We start from the raw sequence: 22978 nt of genomic DNA, 5'->3' as shown, positions 1-22978 counted from the left end.
GGGTTTTGCGTGGCTTCGAAAGAAGAGAAACAAGGTATGTGACGTAGTCGGAGGACATGTGAAAATATGAAGGAAAGAAGAGTTGCTCGAAACTAATCGATGACATCACGTACCTTAATTGCGTCATAATGTGATCCGAGATAATTTTACTGTTTGAAATATTTACCTAGTAGGGATTTAACACTTCCTTATGGACAATTACAAGGGAGCAACAGTCATCACTCTTTGACAGTTGACCTACCTACATGGTGGATGATGAGCCTCGGGTGACGTTATGAGCCAAAAAAGTTTCCCAAACTTCGGCTTGTTAGCAAAACGAAACTGGTAACAAGTCTCGTTGGGCCATACTAGCAGTTGATTCGCAACCAGCCCACTTATCGTCTTGTCTATATCAGTCTGAATGTGGATCACGGCTACATTTATCTTCAGAAGTTATGACACTCTGCGGCAGCTACTCAAGTTTTCATTTGTTATCGTTTTACTCGCAAATGTCCATTTTCGATACCAAGTTTTACTTTTTTCTTCCTTTACGCAGTTTCGATTCTTATAAATTTAATATAAAAAACAAACAAAAAATCCCATCGAGAACGGCGTATTGTTGTTTTTTTAATAAGATTTGACATAATGTTAAGAGCATAGTCGTGCGCGCTATCATACACCCGATAAAAGTTCCGACAGTGTTTTTTTTTTTTTTTTTTTTTTTTTTTTTTTTTTTTTTTTCCACAATAATAAAATTACAAGCATCGAAGAGGCAAGGGATCCTGTCGCTCAGGTAAGCTGAGTAATATCTATTTTCGATACGTGGTTCCATCATAAACGCGGCTAAGTTTCTCTACTTTATATATCCCCTCTCCTCGCTCTGCTTAGGGACGCCAGGAAAGAAAACGCGTGAAATTGATAGCACAAACTGTGCAAAATGTGTCACGGAGTTGACCTCAAACGAAGCTCAAACATTGTGATCAACATTTAGTTCCAGAATCGTTTTGGCGTGATAATCATGTTTATGTACTGTGTCACATTATATTCATACGAGGAAGCGACGGGCCCTATGGGGCCCACGTGGTTTAATCTAAATAGAGTGGGCTCATGTAGGGACTATAATCCTATCGAAAGCCAAAAACGACTTTCCAAACTATGAGAAGAGATGAAATATAAAAAAAATTGCCAACACAGTCTCGGAATTTTTTGGGAAATTAATAATGATGATACTATACAGTTCAAAAGAAACAAATTTTATTAAAAGTGATCCACGAAGAATAATTTGCTCAGGATTGTCGAGGGAGTCAATAATTATGATGCATTACCATGAGGAAGAAAATAATATGATAAATACTACCTCACGAATCACTAAGAAAATCCCAGGAATCACACGAGAAAGTAAAAAAAAGTAGAAATGAAAGAACATAAAAAAATTTAGCCGAATCACACAAAATACAAAAGAACGTGCCGCAAAAGTCGCAAAAAATATTGGCTAAAAGTGGTCGGAAAGCTGCAAATGGTTTGAGACCTCTGTATGAGAAAGGATAGCAATCAGCAGGTAGGGGTGATGTAGTGGAAGGGGTGGTATGCAAGTCCAGCATTATGTTGTCACGGATTGGACCGCGTTAAGCAGAGAGGAACCAAGCCACATCAGCAATTGCCAAATTTTAAGGGGCAATTTAATTTTTTATATAAAAACGGTTGTGCGGATTTTTGTGCAAATTTCAGTGAATTTTCTCCATAGTTCGAAGCAAATTCCTTGACATTTTCAAAGGAATCCGCACAAACGTTCTCGCGTAAAAAATTAAATTGCCCAGTTAAATTTGGCAATAGCTGATGTGGTTCAGTTCCTTTCTGTTAAACGCAGTCCAATTCAGTTTATGTTTTTATCTGTAAAGTATGGTGTGTGAGCACAACAGCAAACCGATTATAGAAATTGACACACAAAGCTATAGACTAAGATGACAAAAGGGATATGGAGGGAACCTATCGGTGGAACTTGGTGGTTGCAATAGATAAAGGCAGTAGGTAATAGATTAACTAACGGCAACCCAGTTAGTCCATCATTTTCTCCCTTAGTCTACAAGAACCACACATTTCAGCCAATAGGATAGCTCCATACCCCCTATGTCTTCTTTGTCAATAGCTTTGTCTATCAATTTCAATAATCAGCCCGCAGAGCCACTACTCAAAATAGTCCTACTCTGCCGTGCTAATTGTAAGGAAAATCGCCGTATAAGTATTTGAATGTTGCCAAATTTTCTCCTTGGAAATAAATATTTTCGAAGAAAGTTATGGAGATTTTTTCTTGAATATGTCGTACACTTTTTTTTTATCAAATTACGAACGAAATCCTCTGATAAATCGGAGAAGAATTTTTCGCAAATTTTACCGAAAATTCATGATTTTTAAAGGAAATTTGGCCACGCCTGATGGCTCTTACAGCGTTCTTTCATGGCACGGCAGTATTGTAAAAAGTAGAGGGCTAAACCCCGGGATAAATCTTTGTTACAGGCATGAATATTCAAGAATTTTTGTGATATGCTTCTGCTTGCAAGGAGGCTATCATGCTCATAATATCCTCGTATTCTTGCCAACTTGTTTTTGGAGCCATTACATGCAGGTCGAGCCAATCCTCCATGCGCTAGCGCTTCGCGGTCACAACATGACTGTTGTCAGCCCGTTCCCTCCCAAAAAGGAAATTCCAAATTATAGACATATTCAGTTAAAGGCGGACAAATTTCTTAGTCAAATGCGTAAGTATGACTCATACTGGTGACTTCCTACTCTTCTCTACAAGGTTATTCAAAAAATTCTTGTCCCGTCTCACGGTGGTCCCTTTAAAATTTCGGGAGTCCCCAAAGGTAGTTTTCTTCGACCTAGGAGTACTCACAAAATTTCAAGTCTTTATCTCAAGTTAAAGAAACTTCGTGGGAGGGAGGGGGGGAGTCGTCGCAAGTCAAATATGATAAAAAAATGATGATGGGGCTTCCAAGGCCGCAGTATCCCCCGGACATAAAGCCTAAAACAAAAACAAAAACAACAACAAAAAAAAAAAAGATGATGGGGTTCTAGGCCCCGAGGCGCGTCTCTACTAAAATTTTTACCGCAAGTGCGAGTGAAGCAATTTTTTAATAAACATTTATTTTACCTCAAGTTGTTCACAAGTTACAGGAGTGATGCCTGGAACTGGTGTTACAGGACTTTTGGATCACCCTGTATGTGTATATGACACATGTCACGCACAAATTGTAAACCCCATAATTTTTTGAAGTGCTAATACCTCTACGCAGTAACGGAATGCCATAGATTCTAAGGACAAAAGTTTGTCATTGGCTACGATTCAATCAATGCGAATTTTTTAACGAGGTCCAGCCAACTAATGGTTTTGCACACATTTTTAGGGTGACCGACGGAGCTTCTCGATAGTACTCTAAATAATGTGTGCAACAGGGCCGGATTTACTTACTTGCCGCCCATGAGCCGCCTGTATTTTGCCGCCCCCTTCTCATTCGTTTTGAAACATCAATAAAAACCATCAAGTAAACGTGCCGGAGGGGGAGAGGCGTATAAGACGCGTTTACTCGTGTTGGTCACATTTCTTGTGAAAGCCCTGTCAACACTACTAGCAAAAGTTGACGGGACTTGGCGCGAAAGTTAAGTTCCGTAAACCTATCGCTGTATGGACAAAGCCCTCCATTTATAAGAAATGAACCAAAAAATTATGAAAGAACAAACATAAATGTGGTTTAATAATTTTAACTTCCGCCGCCGCGCCGCGCTGACCGCACTGTGTTTCAGGCAATGCGTGAAGTATTCCTACTGTTTTACATGCGCTATGCGTTTCGGATCGACCGCTGCTGCACGCACTGTGTTTGCCGCAATGCGTGAAGTATTCATGCAGTCTTGTAGGCGCTATGCGTTTCCCGCTGCCCGCTGCTGACCGCATCGACCGCACTGTCTTTGGCACAATGCGTGAAGTATTCATGCAGTCTTGTAGGCGCTAATATGTGTTACATGCCGACCACCGCGCCGATGGTTCCTCCTTTTATCTCACGTTCTCGTCATCATTGCTCTCTGCGCCGCGCCGTTCTAGGCCAAATTCCGCGTTCGGTTTTTCTCTTGGTCTTAACTCGACTAATTAAAGGTGCTGTCTATTGTATCACAGAAGGAGGACATAATTAGAGATATACTCTCAGGAAATGAGAGATTTTGTCACATTTTCTCGTTCGTAATTTTTTTGTCTGAATCTGATTTTTCTTTATGGCTACATTTAAAAAAATTACAAAATTTGCCGTCATGGGCCGCGGCCCATGTGGCCACCCCCTTAATCCGGCCCCGGTGTGCAAAACCGTTGGCTTAACCTCGTTAAAAAATTCGTATTCGGGTTCTAGAAACTATACCGATACACATGATTAGCTTTTCGACCTCATAAAAATGCACTGTTAAAAGCAATTCCCAACATCATGCATGAAGTCTTGTAAAAGCCCCAATGTGATAAAATTACAAGATTCACGTCATTAAAGTTCACTTCAATTTTGCACACTATACTCACAGCTTTTCTTAAACAGTCAACCTAGGGTATGTATTTTTATTCAACATTTGGCAGCCTGATTGTTGAAATTTTTTGTTTGTCGGGACGACATAGATGACATAGGTTAAAAGGCGGAGCGTGATTGGTCGGCTATGTCTCATCGCTGCTTTGTCGTGCCTTTGTCAGTTGGAATGGACGACATACTGTCGGAACCTTAAGAGGTGCCGTTAGCTTGTCGTGAGTTCAACCCGACATAGGCACGACAAAACAGCGATAAGACATAGCCGACCTATCACGCTCTTCCTTTTAACCTATGTTATCTATGTCGTCCCGACAAACAAAAAATTTCAAGAATCAGGCTGCTCAGCTGGACTCATTTGTAATGTTACCCAGCCTCAACACTATAAGTATGTTTATTTTTTCTAGCAAACCGCAATATCATAGAACTCACACAGGATTCACCACATGCGTTGTTCAGCGTGAAGGACTGGAAGGAGGTAGCTGATATAGAGATGCCAGCTATTCTCGAGTCGGCCGTTTTCAGCGACCTAGTTCGAGGCGACAGTGAATTCGACCTGATTTTCACGGAGCTTTTCTTCTCGCAAGAGGCACTGGTCGTTCTCGGCCACATATTCAAAGCCCCGGTCGTCTCATACGCCAGTTTCGGATACAGACCCGATATCCTCAGATTTGCCGGAGCTACAAATACCGTTGCATATCTTCCATACAAAGAACTTGACTATGCGGGGCCGATGAACCTCCTACAGAGACTAGAAAACGCATTGGTCCAATTTGGTCACATGATCTACAACGAGTATTGGTACTACCCCCAGCACGACGCTCTCCTGGCGAAGTATGTTCCCGGGCAACTCCCGCGCATCACAGATATGCTGAGGAATGTATCACTACACTTCCTTACGGCTGACACGGCTTTGGACGGGGCTAAGCTCTATCCTCCGAATGTAGTCGAAATATCGGGGATACATTTCAAGGACCCGGCACCCTTAGACGAGGCATGGACTTCTCGTATACTGCCATGCTGAGAAAAAACGCAGTATCAACATTTGGACCACATTTTGCAATAAGAAACCACTATCTTTGGTTAATTTTAGAAACAACATATCGACGGTGTAAGTCGGAAATCACATAACTCGTTTGCGGTGTCTGAAAATCTCCGCCTCTATGTTCTTTTTTTCAAAGGAGAACAAATTGACATCATTCCTTGAAGTTTTTACAGAATTTTCATCGCACAGAGAGGAAACGCAAACCAGTTATGTGATTGCCGACTTACACCCTCGATATATGTTATAGGTTTCCCCATGCAGAAAGGTGCTTTTATGGAAGAGTCAGTGATAGTGGTTCCTTATTGCAAAATGTAATCCATTTAGACGTTGCTAGATTCCCCCGATGCAATGTTTATTTTTAGGAACCAAATAAAAGGATTTCCTTAACATTTTCAGATCAAATCGTGAGTAAAGTCTAAAAAAATTGGAAGAAAATTATTCACAATTTACACAATGAAAAAACTCCGGCCGTGGAAGCCGTACTTACTGGCTATATAGATATAACGTCCGCGTTCCAGGCTCGGAGGCCGAAAATTCCGGGCGTAGCACCCGGAACTCTAGGCCTCTGAGCCCGGAACAGACGGTATGTCCGTATGACCGTATACAGTCCGTAACTTTTTTTTTTCAGTGTACAGAAAATTCGCGTTATTTTAGAGGATATTTGGCATAGAGTACCTACATAGTGAGTGCATGGATCGTAGAGTACAGATCGTCTTATGGAGGGCTTAGGGCCCAAAGTGGTAGCCAACATTTTAGCACACAAAATGACAGTGCCAATCTTCAGATTCCGATATCAAACCAAGTTGAAGAAGAATGTCCATAAATGAGCATTCTTTCGCAATATGAGTAAATTTACGCATCAGCTAAAGTCAAATGCGTGCAATACACACGACGGATCGTAACAAGATAGTAAGCAATCATATCGTAAATCGTTCTGAATAATTTGAATTAATAGATTGGCTGCCCTTTTGGGTCATAATTTTATTCGCGGAAGCATCGGTGAAGACCTGATAGATTTTTGGAGCTTCATATCGGTCCATACTCTCGCTAAACAGGTATTCTAATTTTGCAATGCCCGAAAGTTTATTCGGCGTTCCCCTTCAGCACGGCAGTATAGCTTAATAGCTTGATCTGCAATGATTTTTGAATTTTCCGAATATCAAATCGCACACCTGTTTGACAAAATTATACAAAGAGTATCAATTTGAAACTATACAGCCATTTCAAAAGTAAGTAGTTTAACTCTTTGAGATCCTTATGAAAGCTGTGACTATATGCGGGGACTAAAAGTTTCAGCCATAATTTTTCAATTTTTCTAATTTTTTTAAAAAAAACCGCATTTACAACACTATGATTTCTAGTTACATAAGGCCAAAACAATGAAGATTTTAGATGTCTCAAGGCAGCCAAAAATTTTATTCGTCTTAATTGAAACGATCAACGTTTTACATTGACCAAGTAACGCCGATATAATGTATATTATCAGCGGTTGCAGTAACGCCATAACATTATCTGCAACATTTATGACTCTTTAATCTTCGGACGCACTTCCAATCTATTTCAAGCTTGCGATCTTCAAAACAATTATATTTGAGGAAACTACTCATTCGGTTGCTTTCGTGTTATTTCTACCTTGCAGGAATTACAAAATATTATGGACCGAGCAAAGAATGGAGTAATTTATTTCAGCTTCGGGTCAATACTGAAAGCTAGCTTTTTCAAGAGAGAGGATGTTCGTACATTCTTAACTGTTTTCAACGAATTGGACCAGACAGTACTTTGGAAATCAGATTTTAATACTTCAGATTTGGATATGCCAAAAAATGTTCATTTAAGGGATTGGTTTGACCAGTCAAGTGTTTTGGGTAAGTTTAACTCCTCCTGTTCGGATTGCTTCAATAAAAAAAAAAAAAAAAAAAAAAAAAAAAAAAAATCTGAAATTTGCCGCTGAGAAATATTTTTTCAAAAGCATTGTTAAACGAGTCAAGTAACTTAAACATATAGAAAGTTCTTAAGTCATTTTGTAATTATTTTAAGCGTGTTGAAAAAGTTTTATAGCATCGTCTTCGATGTACTTTCGAGGGGAGCTTTTATCGCATAAGAAATAATTGAGAAAGTTGAAAATGTTAAAATGGGTAACTCACTTGCCATTGCTCATTGGTAACTCAGAATATTAAAAAGTGCAAGTGAGTTACACATTTAAACATTTTCAACTTTCTCAATCGTTTTCGATGTATTTTTAACGATAATAATTTTTGTTCTTCATATTTTAAAATTGATTTTAAAAGGAAGGTATTGTAACAACACTTAATTATCTTTAGTCAGACGTCAGACGTTAATTATTGTCTTTAGTTTTTAATCAGAAACGTTTATAATATTTAGGAGGGTTTTTAGAGCTTTTATCTAAATTTCCTCTGGTCGTTTTATTAATTATTTTATACTGACCTGTATAAGGCGTTTTTGAAACATTTTTTTGGTCTACTGTTAGGGGATCGATCATGGATATTTACTAATTTTCGATTTTATTTTTTTATTTTAATTGAATTCCTTTCTTTCATTAGCGCATCCGAATTGCGTGTTATTTCTGACTCACGGGGGACTCTCGAGCATGTTGGAAGCAATCCGTCATGCTGTGCCGGTGATAGGAATGCCCTTCTTCTCTGACCAAATTATTAACACGGCGAATGCCGAACACTTTGGGTACGGACTAAGACTGGCTTACAAAAATTTGACTCAAAAATCGTTACGATGGGCCGTTAGCACAGTTTTAACAGATCACCGGTAAGTTCCCGTATCGATTTTTGTTTGATTATTTATTTATTTATTTATTTATTTATTTATTTATTTATTTATCTATTTATTTATTTATTTATTTATCTATTTATTTATTTATTTATTTATCTATTTATCTATCTATCTATTTATTTATTTATTTATTTATTTATCTATCTATCTATCTATCTATTTATTTATTTATTTATTTATTTGGCCCCTTGGACTGGGAGTGAATATTTTTACTTGAAGTATTCAGCATTTCGACGGTGAAACTATCAGACGTATCTCGTTTGCGGTGTTTGAAAATCTCCGTTTCCATTTCATTCCTTTGAAGCAGAACAAAACAATATCATTCCTTACAGTTTTCACAGATTTTTCCTCTCTGAGGGAAGAAAAATCTTGTAAGTTTTCAAGAATCGACGTTGAGGAGTTTTTCATTTAAAAATGAAGTATGACAGGAGGTCTGTAACGTCGTAAATTGAGATACATGGTCTGGTAGTTTTATGCATCGTCGATTTCCGGTTACATCAGGTAATTTCAGGAACTAACTAACAAACAAGTATGATTGTAAGAAGATATTAGCCAAGTGAATATTAGAACGTGATCCTTTTTCGACACTCCTCAGCGCAATATTGCCACCCTTAGAGTCTTGTAGCGGTATAGAACGCCTTAGCTCCGGTTAGGGTAACAGCGGCTTCTAAGATCAGGGAGAAAAGATCATTCGATTTTCAAAAATGTTTCCATTTTGAAGCGGAAATCAAAATGACAGCTCGACCTCTCCAATTATTGACACAGATCAAATGAAAGTTAGTTCATACAAATGACGTCATTTGTAGTTTTATCATTCAACTAATGTTACTTTTGGATATAAATATATCTTGTCAAAGAGATGATTTTAAGAATAATTATCGTCATGGAAAGAAAATAACTTGTTGAGTACTACTTTATTCACACCCTGTGAAGAAACATTGCTATAACCCCTTATCTAAATTTGTATTCGAGCAGTAACATCAAACGGGGAAGATAACATAATGCAGGTATCCGTATATTAACTGTAAGTGGTATTATTTTTCAGATTCAAGAAAAACATAGAAAGAGCTTCAAAGGTTTTTACTGATAAACCAAAATCGTCACTTGATACAGCTATTTATTGGATTGAGTACGTCATAAGGCATAAAGGAGCTCACCACTTAAAACCATTGACAGTTCATATGTCTTGGTATGAATTATTCTCAATAGACGTCATCACTGTATATTCAGCTGTTTTTATTATAGGCCTTTATCTCATTGTGAAACTTGTCTCATTTTTTGTCAAAAAACTTGTTGATAAGAATAAATATTTGAAAGATAAAACTGTTTAAAAGCGACTATTTTTATGGGATGTATATTTCTTCACATGAAAAAAATCTCAGCTCAATGAGCCAAATAAATGAACTAATCGATTATTAATTTGAACGACAGAATCCTTGGTCGCGAATGACAAACTACTTTTCTGCAGAAATAATCTAAACTCGGTTTGGTGAAAAAAGGGGAGCTCTCTTGAAAAAAGTTCGTCATCGAGGAATTATAGAAAGAAAATACTTGTATAATATACATTTGGCTAAATGAAAGGCAAAATGGATACTCTTAGCACGAGCTTGAAATACCTACACCATTGGTGATAAAAAGTATACGAAAAATTTCCTTTACTTATCGATCGTCATTAATTCAATGTATTGAGCATGGCCTTTATTTTTATACAAGGAACTAATACTTATATTTCGTTGCTGTTTTTATATATTTGACGAGTCCTTTATGTCTACCGACTATTTTGTTTTAATGATTTATGTAATTTAATATGCTCGTTGTCAGATGACCTGACAGTCAGGCCTTTGCTCTAGTCACTCGCAGTAGAATAAGAAGAAGAAGTAAAACTTCTGGCTCATTTATTGAAGCACATATATGCTTTATCCTCACAGGCATATACAAACGGCACATCATTTATTGCTTCTAAAATGGCCAGAGAATTCTACTGCTACCAAGTATTAAAATCCAAGACTAAAATTGTATAAGCGATGTCAGACCACGCCAATAATTGGTTTGCGGTTCAGATGAATAAACTAAGAAAAATAGTTGGCATTTCGATAAAATCTGAGCATTTATTTTAACATCGTCGATAACAGAACGCTCTTCCAACTCAAAACAACACGGTGAATAGTGAAATAATATACAAAGTTGGGTTCAAACCCAACATTTAACTATTTTAACTTTGCGATGGGCCGGGTTGCATACACTAAATTTTGCCGGCGTTTTAAGATCTGTCCACAGTCCGTGCGCGCTCTCAACGCACGGCTTTCTGGATAGAGTATCTATACATACAGTTCTGCCGTGCAACGCAAAAACGCCGTAAACGCCATTTTACATTTTTTTCAAACAATGTATCATAGCAGAAAAACTTGTGTACCTTGCGACAATGTTTTTACGGAATTCTTACGCAAGCACTAACAAGAGCTCCACTTAAAAATTAGAGGTGCATGGGTAAAACAGTTTTTATTTTATAAAGTGTTCAGTTCAAAAAAAGGCAAGAAAATCTTGATGGATATACGGCGTTCTTGCTTAACACGGCAGAGTTGTGATCAGTGTTTTCTTCAAGCATATGGAAAGTGGCTCACCGCCGATTTAAAATAGCTGCATATTCGTATATATTCTTGCATTGTTTTACGCAGGGTTCGTTTTCCTAATTCCGAGTTTGTGTATCGAATTTACTGCCGTGATGGCGAAGAGAGCAGTAAGTGCATACTGGGATGAGTCTCGAGAAACATGAAACCATGTGCTAATCGTGGCTCACATAGAAATGCACTACCTGCTCTCTTCGCTGTCATGGCAGAGTAAGCATCTCAATGGAGATGTTGCATGTGTGAGGGATTTGCGATTTGACCATTGATTCTTACGTAAAAGTTCGCGAGAAACACGATGGTGCCACTGGTTTTCTCTGAAATCATCTCCCAAGCTCAAAAAAAGCTCTCAAAGTGAGGCCAAAATAGAGGGGATATCCCACCCTACCCTGAGAGTCCACCTCTACATCACGACAAACTCTCCATGCAAAGATAGGGAGCAAATACATCAGCAGGGTTGCCGTGATTTCAGTTTTGAAGTCCCCAATTAAAGTGGCAGCCCTGTCAATGTATTTACTCCCTATCTTTGCATGGAGAGTTTGTTTTGCTGTAGAGGTGGACTCTCAGGGTAGGGCGGGATATCTCCTCCATTTTGGCCTCACTTTGAGAGCTTTTTTTGAGCTTGGGAGATGATTTCAGAGAAAACCAGTGGCACCATCGTGTTTTTCGCGAACTTTTGCATAAGAAACAACAGTCAAATCGCAAATCCCTCACACATGCAACATCTCCATTTGTGAGAATAGCTGTAAAAATATGTGCAACAAAAACGTCCAAATAGTTGACCGAGCAGACGCACAGTGCGGCACTCTCATGGACGATGCGGAAAAAAATCGGCAAAAGACACTTATCTTTCATTAATGAAGATAATAGCACCGACATAGGAAAACCCTTTGGCACCATTAAAATAAAACACTCGAGGAATAAGAAAATGTTATATCTCAGGTTGTTTTTGCATATTTTTCGAGAAAAGTTCATTCGAAGTTGGCAACCTCGAATTAGCCCTATGTTAACAATGTAAAAGCAACGTGAAACACCCAAACTTTAACTTCAAATATCTCTGATAGTCGCAGAAATTCGCAAGATCTCTTTCAAAGAATTGAAGTTGGATATCTGAGGATTAAGAAAATGTCAACTACCCACACCGTTTTGCGTTTTAAGCGAGAAATCATCATTTGAAGTTGACGTCTTTTTCCCGTGTATTTCTTATGGACCAGTGATTCCCGACCCACTTCCTGCCCACTTTCTACCCTCGTTTGAGGTAGTTTTGAGCGGAAAATTTGAAAATGAACCATCATTGTAAGTCAGAAATATCTTTAAGATCACAAATTCCGAAAAAAATATTCAGATGTCGAGTTGTGAATTTTTGATTTTTGTCCAAAAAGGACCGCACTGTGAGACGTCACGATGGAGGAAAACACTCATTGCACATGTGCCCTATCGCGGAAGCTCTGGGCAGATCTCAAATTTCGCCTTCAATCACGAGGGTATGCAACCCGGCCCACCGCGGAGTTCAAATAGTTGCATGTTGGGTTCAAACCCAACTTCGAATATTCCTCCATTGATTCGAATTTTCGATTTATCGATTTTTTTACCGAGACTGCAAAAATGCGTATCTCGGTTGCGGTGCTTAAAAATATCCGCTCATGTTGTATTTGAATCAAAAGGAGACCAATCCAATATCATGGCTTGAAATTTTGGCAGAATATTCAACATAGGGGGAAAAAATCCCTTAAGTTTTCAAGAGAGACGATCAGTAGTTTTTAATGTGTAGCAAACAAAGTATGGCAGGAAGTCTGCAACATCAAAATACGCATTTCTGCAGTTTCACCATCGATATGCTGAAATGACTTAATCGAGGTTTTCCGCACGGAAGGACGTACCTTCATTCCAAGGTTGCAAAATTGACTCAAACAATGCAAGTTTTACAACGAAGTACGTGCCAAATTTGTGTAAAAAATGTGTCTGATTTTTGCACGGGATCACAGAAAATACGGGTGAAATTCTCATGAGAAATTATCAAAATTCTCCTGGTCAAAGTTCGATTTGCGCGGTTATAGGACATTTCGTCAACGATTTTTTGCCCGCGCACCTATTTTTCCAGTTGTTTACGTCGACGCGTTTTTTCGGTGGGAGAGTTTCCTCCACGTACCTATTAAGACCCAAAGCCAGTTGGTCCACGTGTAGGAACAAAGTCCACATAGTGCACATGCCCAAAAGTATTCGTCTCGGCGCAAAGCAGAGTCAGGTCTTCGAGGCCTCAACAAGGAAACCTTGGAAGAAGATCCACCGTCGCTACTTCGGTACCGGGACGTGGCGGACGAACTGCAGTGAGAAGCCTAGGTTTGGGCGCCATAAAGAAAAGATGGAAAGAAATCGAAATTAAGAGAGAGAAACCAAAAATTTAAAAAATTAAAAGGAAAAGGAAATTTAGCAAAGCTCGATTTGATGCTGCTCAGACCACGCACCACTACTTCGCTCTACTTCTTAAAAAGTCGGAAGTGTGCTTCAAAATGTATAGAGATTTATTTAATTACCGCCTTTAAGGTTTCCTTATGAATCAATAAAAAAAATAACGCTTGTATAAAGAAGAACGTATGCTTACATAAAAAGAAAAGTCACTTATACGTCGAGCAGGAACCCGCTTTCATTCCGCAATTTTATTCTTGATTAAAATAAAATCTCCTTTACGGCATACTCAAGAACGTTTCTGCCTAAATTGAGTCATTTTGCTCTGATGAAATTCAAAAATTATGCCAAACGTTATTAAATACGGACGCGAGAACTTAGTGAGTTTTGTGACTACCGCTCTCTTTTTGTGCCGTAGTATCTTTATTTATTTTGCCAGGAAAGCTCCGTACTCTCAAAGGATACCTGTCATTCTTGATACGTTGGAGCGCTTTCAATTTTGTATGATGCTGTACAACATCTCTGTTGCGAAATAGTTGCTTGAAGCGCCGTGGTACGGCGCCCCGCGGCGGCGGGCGACTGCGACTAGCGGGACACGCGCAGTGGCACCTTCAAACCTAACAGGGATACTTCACGCATTGCGCACTGCGTGAAGTATCCCTGTTAGGTTTGTAGGCGCCAGTGCGCGACGCGCGCTGGCAGCACAGCGCTCCGACCCGTGTTCAGATCTAATATTCAAACTCGCGGAGTCAGCGTTTTTCAACTCATGATTTTGCAATGTTTGCACACTCTGCATGAATTATCCTCTAAATCGACGGGGGAAAAAATATGTATCAAAGGAAAACATACTGTGTGTTTTGTAAATATTCAGATGATTCCGTGTCAAATTTAATGATTTCCAAAGCACTTTAAATTATTATTTTATATTTTGTGCTTTTATTGTGCTGCAGCGTGGCGTATACGCGCAACCAAACGCTTAAAATAGGACGTATTTGACTCTAATAGATCTATGTACAAACGGATTAAAACCAAAGATTGCGTGATTCTTTTTTTTCTAAGATTCATTTTTGTATATATGTAGTTCCTTTCAACACAACTACGGCTCATTGAGATTAATGCCGATGCTGTCGCTTCGAAACTTTTAAGGATAAAGATAAAACCAAATATTCGCCAATGACAATTTGAAATGATGAATCAAAAGGAGAAAGTAACATTTTATTTACAAAATGATATCATAACAACACCTCCTTCTCTCTCAATTTACTCATTTCAATATTAGCACTATTACACTTGGACTATAAAACATGACGCTTGGACCAAGTCTTTGATGCCAATTTTACACAATGACTTAAACTACTGGGCAAAATGGGTGCGCGGACGAAAAACCGTTGACAAAATGTCCTGAAACCATTTGCGCGGACAAATTTGGCAACATTGAATTGGAGTTACGTTCTTTCGTAAGTGAAACGAAGAAATATCGGGAACCAATGAGCCTTGCCTCGTCTCCGCTGACAAACAACTTTTTACGTTTGGTAATTTGCGTGCGTGAATGTTGAAAGTTGCAGAGCCAAAACACCGCAGACCCACAAAAATAGAGAAATTTCATTCGGAGAGACGAGAGAGCAAATGAAATGATCCGCGTCAAAGATCCGTCAATCCGTGACGCAACAATTGCATGTGCATCTGTGCTTTGCTGGGAAAAAAGAACAAACACGCTCCGATGATTGTATCTGCATTTGCTTCTCTTTTGGCACGTATTATTTTCCATGATCCCAAAATCGTCGTATCTCTCACGAAAGAACGTAACTTTAGTTCCATGTTGCCGAATCTCCCCTCGCAAATTGCTTAGTAACTAGGAGAATCTTGGGTATTCCTAACTGAGAATGCAGCGGATTTTTCCTCTGAGTTTTTTCAAAAATCAAAACAATTTTTGATGAAAATTGCACGGGTATAACGTTTTTAAATAAATCAATTTTTAAGTCAATTTGGCAACTCTGCAATGGGGTTATGTTCCTTCGTGCGAGAGACGACGAAATGTGAAACAAATGTCTCGCTTCGAGTGGAGCTTTTGCGATATATTGATCGATCTGCCATTTAAAGCTATGCTGCCGTGCTAAGGACAACCGTCGCATGAACCTTCAGGCGTTGCCAAATTTCCTTCGACAAACCATGGATTTTCAGGAAAATTTGTGAATATTTCCCCTCCGATTTATCAGAAGATTTCGCTCGTAATTTGATCTAATAAGTCTGAAATTGCGAGGGAAAATATTCAGAATTTTCCTCAAAAATACACGGAAAAAAAAGGTTGTCTCGTGCAGCCATGAAGATGGTCGATTCGACCATCTTCGAAAGCTGAAAACCGCGCCAACCAAATTGTTGGCTAGATCGACAACCAGCAGGTAGTGACGCTGCCTTCATGCCGCGCGGCTGGGTCAGCCCTGCGGAGATGGTTAGATCAACCCGAGCGCTCGGCCGCAGCGCTCAGCAATTATGTCAAAGTGACCCATTTTGAGGGCTACCATGCCCGCTTAGTTTTGCCAAAATGGACAGCGGTCATTGCTACAATTTTTCGGGGCTTTTAATGGAAAATAGGGGGCCAGGAGCCCCGTAAAATAAATATCTGAGAACGCTAAATTGTAAAAATGAAAAATATGAAATTTGTTAATTTACTCAACTTATTTTACTACGATAGAATTTTTTCAACCCATTATTTGGGATTGAACCTGGACCTACCTAATCCTAACCTAACACCCTAACGATTGAGCTATGACGACCGATGATGAAGGAGCACAAAAAATCTATATTTAACCGTCAACGTCGATCTGCTTGAGTTTGATAACTGAATTCGAATCTAGATTTGTATTTGTGATCATTTGTTTCATTTCTTTAAATCGCACAGCCTGTTTTTTTTCTTTATTATACTTTTTATTTCTACTACACACGCTACAAAAAAAAATATGATCGGATTTACCAGTGTTTGGTTATTATTAACCATGCTGTCTTCTTGCTTTTTTTTCCAATGAAGCTGCGCAGTTTAGTTAGTTACCAATATATCAGTATTGTAAATTACACGATACGGCTGACACCATGCTAGTGTGGCGTTTCCGACTGCGTAGTATGGTAATTTCAAGCTTCCCGAATTCCAGATGCTCCGACGAACTTTATGGATTCTAACATCCACTCAACATATATTTTTAAATATTAACTCAAATTATCAGAAACAAATTTGATATGAAAGTAGTAGATATTTTACTTACTTTTTGATTAAAAATTCCGGTACACATACAATTACTGGCAGTTAAAGCAAATTTGACGAGAAATAGCAGATAATTGCTTCACCGATTTCAAGTAAATGATACCAAAACGAAACTTGTTTTTACCGTCAAAGAATCATTTACAGACTAAATCAGTTTCACAAAAAGTTTGATTTCATAATAAGTAGATAGATAGTTCAAAATATACCTAAAAAAATAAACTACACGCAGTACCAATTGCCACAGTTCACGGTGGGACAGAAACTGTCAAATTTTGATTAAAGCTTATATTCAACAAATATCCCAGGAAAATTTTACTCTGCATCAGAGTATTTTGATTCTCTAAAATTTTAACACAAATAGATATACGAACGAAGTATTCAATAATCACTGGTCTATCATTTTCAAGGGACTTCCGTATCTTCCCGCTTTCGCAATGACTTTATACAGAACCGACACTCACTAAATAACAGAACAATTTTGCGAAACGCCCTTCAAGTTTTCAGAATTCACACATTTTGTTAGCCAGATTCATCGCAGCAACTCTTATAACCTCCAAAAAGTGGTCGATACAGGTAACTAGGAAATCTCGGAAAATATGCGTGGAAAGTTAAAACAGATAGATTTAAAGAGAAGACGGTAGCTGTAGAAACGATTCGAACACGAATTTGGGCAAATTACGCGTAAATTCACATGGATTAATATAGATAAATAAAGCCAAGCGCACAGACTCCGAACAACAACGTGATGAACTCGTAACTGAGTACTGAGTGACAAAGGAAAAATGGCGGACCGCAGCTTAGCCAGGCGGGAACTCTCACCGCGCTGACAGTACCTGATGGTTGGGTCGCCTTTGTGATGGCCAGATCAGCTTTGTCAAGATGGTTAATCCGTCCATCTCAGCCACAGTGACATCCGCCGTAATATTCTTGCTGGCTTGGCCTACATGTGAGGGTATGATAACATACATTGCTGGTTGCACCACTAAAAGATGCAACAGTCGGATTTAATTTAGGCGTATAGGTAAATTGGATTCGTGCTTGGTCACATCGGTCAACGTGGCTGGTGAATCCAACTATTTTTGTTGGTTCTCACGGCTTTTTACTTTTCAACCATACCGCATTAGCTGTTAGAGACAACCTATTTTTTTCCGTGTAAATAATTTCGATTAGGAAATTTGGCAACATTTGAATGCTCGTACGGCGTTCTTCCTTAGCATGGCAGTATAGAAAAGAATCGATAAACAGGGTGTTCGGAATCGATTCTTTCACCATAGTTTCAAAAGGGGAAAATATCGAAAATCGATCATTCACGCCTCTCCTCTCGTGTGTTTAATATTTTGCACAGTATTTTTTCGTAGAGTTCCGTGCAAGTGTAAAAGAATCAATTTTTTGAAACTCTCTCTCGGATGGAGAAAAGTTCCAGAATCATTTTGAGACCACAAGGCTAGGCAGCTGCTGTGCGGATCTCACCTCAATCTTGCCTCGAGATTCCTTTGGTTTGGAATCTCAAGAATTTTTCGTGAATCGTTCAAATAATGCGGTTTAAAGTACATCGGATTTTCATAGTGTTTGTTGTGATGTGCACAATATGGAAGGATGCAGAGTCGAAGTTTGATTTCCGCGGTTTTATTAAAAGTGTGCCAAATATTTTCTTTAATTTTTTTTTATCTTTTATTTTTATTAGTCATGCGATGAAATTGTTTTTCATTGTTTCCTATCATTTTCGACCTCTTAAACCCCTCATTCTTATACTGCCGCACTAGGGAAGAACGCCGTATGAACATTCGAGATTGGCCAGATTTCCTTCGAATCGATCCATCCTCGATTTCCCCAAGAATGTTTATTTTGACGGAAAGTTATGATTATTTTTCTCTCAAATTTTCAGGAGTTTCGGATGAAATTGCGAACAAAATTATCTAAAAAACTTGAAGAAAAACGTTCACAAGTTTTACCAGGATTCAAGGATCTCAGATTCAACTCAGCCTTCAGTGTGTGGATACAGGGTGTTGATAATCATTTAATGGACCGCGTTTAACAGAAATGAACCAAGCCATATCAGCTATTGCCAAATTTAACTGGGAAACATAATTTTTGACGAGGAAATATTTGTGCGAATTCTTTTGAAAATGTTTAGGAATTCGCTTCGCACTATGGAGTAAATTCTTTGAAATTTGCATGAAAATCTGCACAACCGTTTTCATGTAAAAAAATAAATTGCCCAGTTAAATCTGGCAATAGCTGATGTTGCTTGGTTCCTTTCTGTTGAACGCGGTCCAAATAAAACCTCATAAAATTCCCAAACTTGTTAATAATTGGCCGTTGGATCCTCAACTGAGATATCATCTAAACATCTCTTCCATTTATAAATAAATAAAAAAACAAAAGATTATGTACGAAACGGTGTTGCCATTTTACAGTAAATAAAAAGAAAAATAGGATATACTTCTGCCAAAGGGAACCAAAGAAGGGTGGGGAAGAAGGGGTTTGCTCAATAGTTGAGGGCCTTAAGAATGAATGGGAATTATAAAGCGCCAGTGACGTCAGCGTCGTCAACAGGGACGAGGATCTCGCCGTCGCGTCGGAAGTCTTTAACTCATGAGCCCTGTCCACAACGCTCTTGTCATATGCCCACGGCTCATGTGTGCCGCGTATTTAGGCGCTTAGTTTAATTTAATGCAAAATCCCACTTTTCTATTTCCACAAAAGGAGTCCCGTCCCTTTTTACATTGTATCTTATGCAGCTTTTCTAGAGCACACCCCATATTTCTCACCCGCCTTCCGTTCCTTTTGACAGAAATACGTCCAATTGCGAGTGTCCGTGTAGATGATGTGGGGGTGAAGTTTCCATTGGTCTGAAATTGCTAGAGCATACCTACTTTTGAAATCGGTTAGTTGCGCTAGGCACAGGATTGCGTTTTATCCGTCCAAACGCCTAGTTTCCACGTTTAGTATTCTGCCGTACTAAGAAAGAACGCCGTATGAACATTCGAGTGTTTCCAAATTTACTTCGATTAAATGTTTATTTTTGAGGAAATTTTTAAATATTTTCCCTTCAAATCGTCAGGATTTTTCGATGGAATTGCGAGCAAAATTATCCGAAAATTTGGAGGAAAAATAGTCATAAGTTTACCAGGAAATTCGCGTTTTATGAAAGGAAATTTGGCAACGCCTGAAGGTTCATACGGCGTTATTCCTTAGCATGACAGTATTGAGGGGGATATCGCCCTTTACTTAAGGTGATCCGGTGGACGCCATATTCTGTGTCAGAACGACATGCGATGTATCGCTTCAACTGGCTCCATTTTTTTAGGCTACTCGTCATTTTTATCGAATTTTGAGGTAGCAATTCTGTTGTCGGAGACTAAAAAATTCACGTAGGTACCAATTTTGGCAAACAAATTAAACGTAATGGAGGCTTGGTTTTTTAGAGGAAAAATATAGCATTCGATACTAATATCGAAACTGCACCCGAATGCGATATTTTTCCTTTAAAAAAAAAAACCACACCTTTATTACGTTGATTTTGTTTTTCAAAATTGGTAAGTGTATTCTTTAGTATGCTGACAACAGAATTTATTGCGATCTCAAAATTCGAGAAAAATTCTACACGATTCTAGGACCGGCGCAACTGATCCATTCGATTTAAAATTACCCTCCATCTTTGGTTGCAGAGCATGACGGTGGGTGGTTCTACAAGGATAAAGGAAAGTGTCAAGAACGCTGCAACGAATGGTACGGAATGTTCAAGATAAGGGACACGGAAGATACTCCACAACCAGTGGCTGTGGGCAAGGTATACAAGTTCAAATGTATCTGTCACTCTGACAGAACTGTTCGCAAGGCTGTCAAAAGAGAGTATTCATCCAGCTTTAAATCCGGGGTGTATCGCGTTCTCCATTTTGCGGGGTTTGGGAACCAAATCAAATCGTGGTATAAAAAAATCCAGTACATACCTTACAGTGAATACCTTGCCAATAAAGCTTTTTACACCAAAACACAGAATTGAAATGGAGTAACGTTTTTAACGTTTTAAAAATTTTGTCAGCCCTGTCTGGATCTACAATATATTTATGTGACAAAATGTTTGAAATATTGAGGAAATAATCATACAATAATGTGTTACTTTTGTAATCGTTTTCAACCATTTCACTAGTAAATATTATATATCATTCATATTCATCTTCTCCCCCTTATTCTTTCCCTTATTCAACCTTTTGACTAGGCCCTTTTGTCTGGTCTCTTTCTTTAAATTAGTGATCTTCTGGGAGCAAAAAGCAGCTCTGTGCCCAAAACGTAAGTATAACTTTGTCAGCCCCTGTGGCTGCGGCCGAAACGCAACATTTTTGCTCCCGCTAACAGAATTGTGGCGCGAGAATTGAATTTCGAGAGCTTGTCAGTCCTCGCCGAAAACAAATATGACCATCCCCCGTTGAAAAAAGTGAACGAATTCTATGTACGCAAAACTCGCTAAGAGTGAAAATTCATCCAATTTTAGTGAGATGATGTGTTTGTTTATTTTTATCAACAGCAGGAGGTCATATTTGTTTTCGGCCTTTTATATAGGATGATCCATTGTTGAACGGCCAGACTGCAGGAGCCGAAACACCCCCAAACCCCCTCTGTAAATTGAGATTTCAATTTGCTTTAGATCATTTATGATTTCTGGGCATAAAATTGCAGGGGCATCTAACTTCCGTGAGATTTGGTTTACAACTGTTTCCAAAATTCAGGAAAAATGAGTTACTTTCCGAAATTTGGGGGTGGCCGTAGCTCCGACTAGGGGCACTTTTGGGAAAAAATTTATACAACAAAAAAGTCTTTTATTGACCCATAGAACACGCTCCTGCAGTCTGGCCATTTAACCCTGGATCACCCTGTACACTGTAAAATTGTCGAAATTCAGATCTCGCGCCAAGGTTCTGGTTCGGTTAGGTTCTCAAATGGTGACTGGTGCGCACCATCTACCATCAAATTTCTGCGGCTTGCAAAAATGTGATGGTAGATGATGGAGCTGTGGGGCTCATCCTTCATCTAATTTCCACACAACCGTGCTTATTTCATGCTTATTTCAATCAACACGCTCTTTTAATTACTTTTACTCATCAATGTAGATAACTATCGACCGCCATCTTCGTCATCATTTTGATCGGATTTTGACGGGAATTTGATCGTGTAACCAGGCCAAAAAGAAACATCTGTAAAGGCACTGCTCCGATCGCCTCCTTCGATTCTCCACGCGTTCACCTTTCATTCACACCGAAGAGCTCGGGCGAACCTCTAGGAACCGACGTCTGTCCCAAAAAATATCGAAGACGCTCATTTGTCTTCCAAGGGAATTCGTGCTATTTCTGCGCGATCTGACAACCAAATATTTTGCCCCAGTTTCGCAAATTTGGAAAAAAGGCAATTACTCTCGTCTAGCTGAAAATTCCAAAAATTGGGCTGCGAGGTGCACGTGTGCGTGTAAGGCTCCATCAATGAGTAGAAAGGTTTATGCAGAGAGTTCAATGGTATGCTCTGCACACCTTCACATAGACACGGTGAATTTTTTAGATTTTTCGCAAAAACCCGACCAATTATAAATATTTTATGAACAAAAAGCTTCAGCATAACCAATTCAGCTCGCTCCTTCATCATGACGAATTTCAAGTTCGTAGGATCAATATTAGTCACGAAATAGGCACAAATAGATTTGCAGATTTTTCGCAATAACTTGGCTTAAAATGAAAAATTCGAAAAAATGAAATCAGGCCGTGCTACAGCACATAACGTGTTACATCTCCGTAAAACTTCCATACTCTCGCTCAGACGTAACTTCAGGACAGCGTGGAACAGAGCCTCACACTTTTAGGGCTTAGGATTTTGTAATATAGTAAGATACTGCAGCTTTCTCTGCCATATCGACGGTGAACCTACCAAACCTCGTATCTCGGTTTGTGACGTCGCAGACCGCCTGTCATTCTTTATTTTTTTATGGAAAACTATCTAAATTGGCAACGTCAATTTTTCTTCTCTGTGCGAAGAAAAATCTGTGGAAAGTTCAATGAATGAGGGAGGTTTGCTTTCCTTCACAAGAATAAAATGGAAACGGATATTTTCAAACACCGCAAACGAGATACGTATAGTCTACTAGTATCACCGTCGATATGCCTATGTTTTTAAAAGTTTTTACTCATCTGACACTTTTGCCTTTTTTGTAACATACTGCCGATTTCTCGTCCCTTTCCATATCTGCCATATCGATGGTGAAACTACCAGACCACAGATCTCGTTTGCGGTGCTCAAAACTCCCCCCCCCATTTTTTCTTCT

At 38.9% G+C, this 22978-nt stretch overlaps 1 protein-coding gene and 1 long non-coding RNA gene across 2 annotated transcripts; both read left to right on the top strand.

Annotated features, from left to right (window-relative positions):
• The first annotated feature begins 372 nt into the window (after nt 1-372).
• On the top strand, nt 373-9715 carry LOC109044638 (UDP-glucosyltransferase 2). The gene is made up of 6 exons (XM_072305075.1): nt 373-772; nt 2494-2735; nt 4940-5526; nt 7217-7442; nt 8139-8358; nt 9428-9715. Exons 2-6 carry the CDS (start codon nt 2597-2599, stop codon nt 9711-9713), a joined length of 1458 nt encoding a protein of 485 aa, XP_072161176.1. The 5' UTR covers nt 373-772; nt 2494-2596; the 3' UTR covers nt 9714-9715.
• Nucleotides 9716-18072: 8357 nt separating this feature from the next.
• Nucleotides 18073-20839, top strand: LOC109044440 (uncharacterized). Its single transcript, XR_011900645.1, has 2 exons — nt 18073-18303; nt 20340-20839. It is a non-coding gene; the product is annotated as an uncharacterized lncRNA (long non-coding RNA).
• The last annotated feature ends 2139 nt before the right edge of the window (nt 20840-22978 follow it).

The sequence above is a fragment of the Bemisia tabaci genome, chromosome 10, assembly GCF_918797505.1.
Source record: "Bemisia tabaci chromosome 10, PGI_BMITA_v3".
Taxonomy (NCBI): Eukaryota; Metazoa; Arthropoda; class Insecta; order Hemiptera; family Aleyrodidae; genus Bemisia; species Bemisia tabaci.
This window is presented reverse-complemented; position numbering and strand designations above follow the sequence as displayed.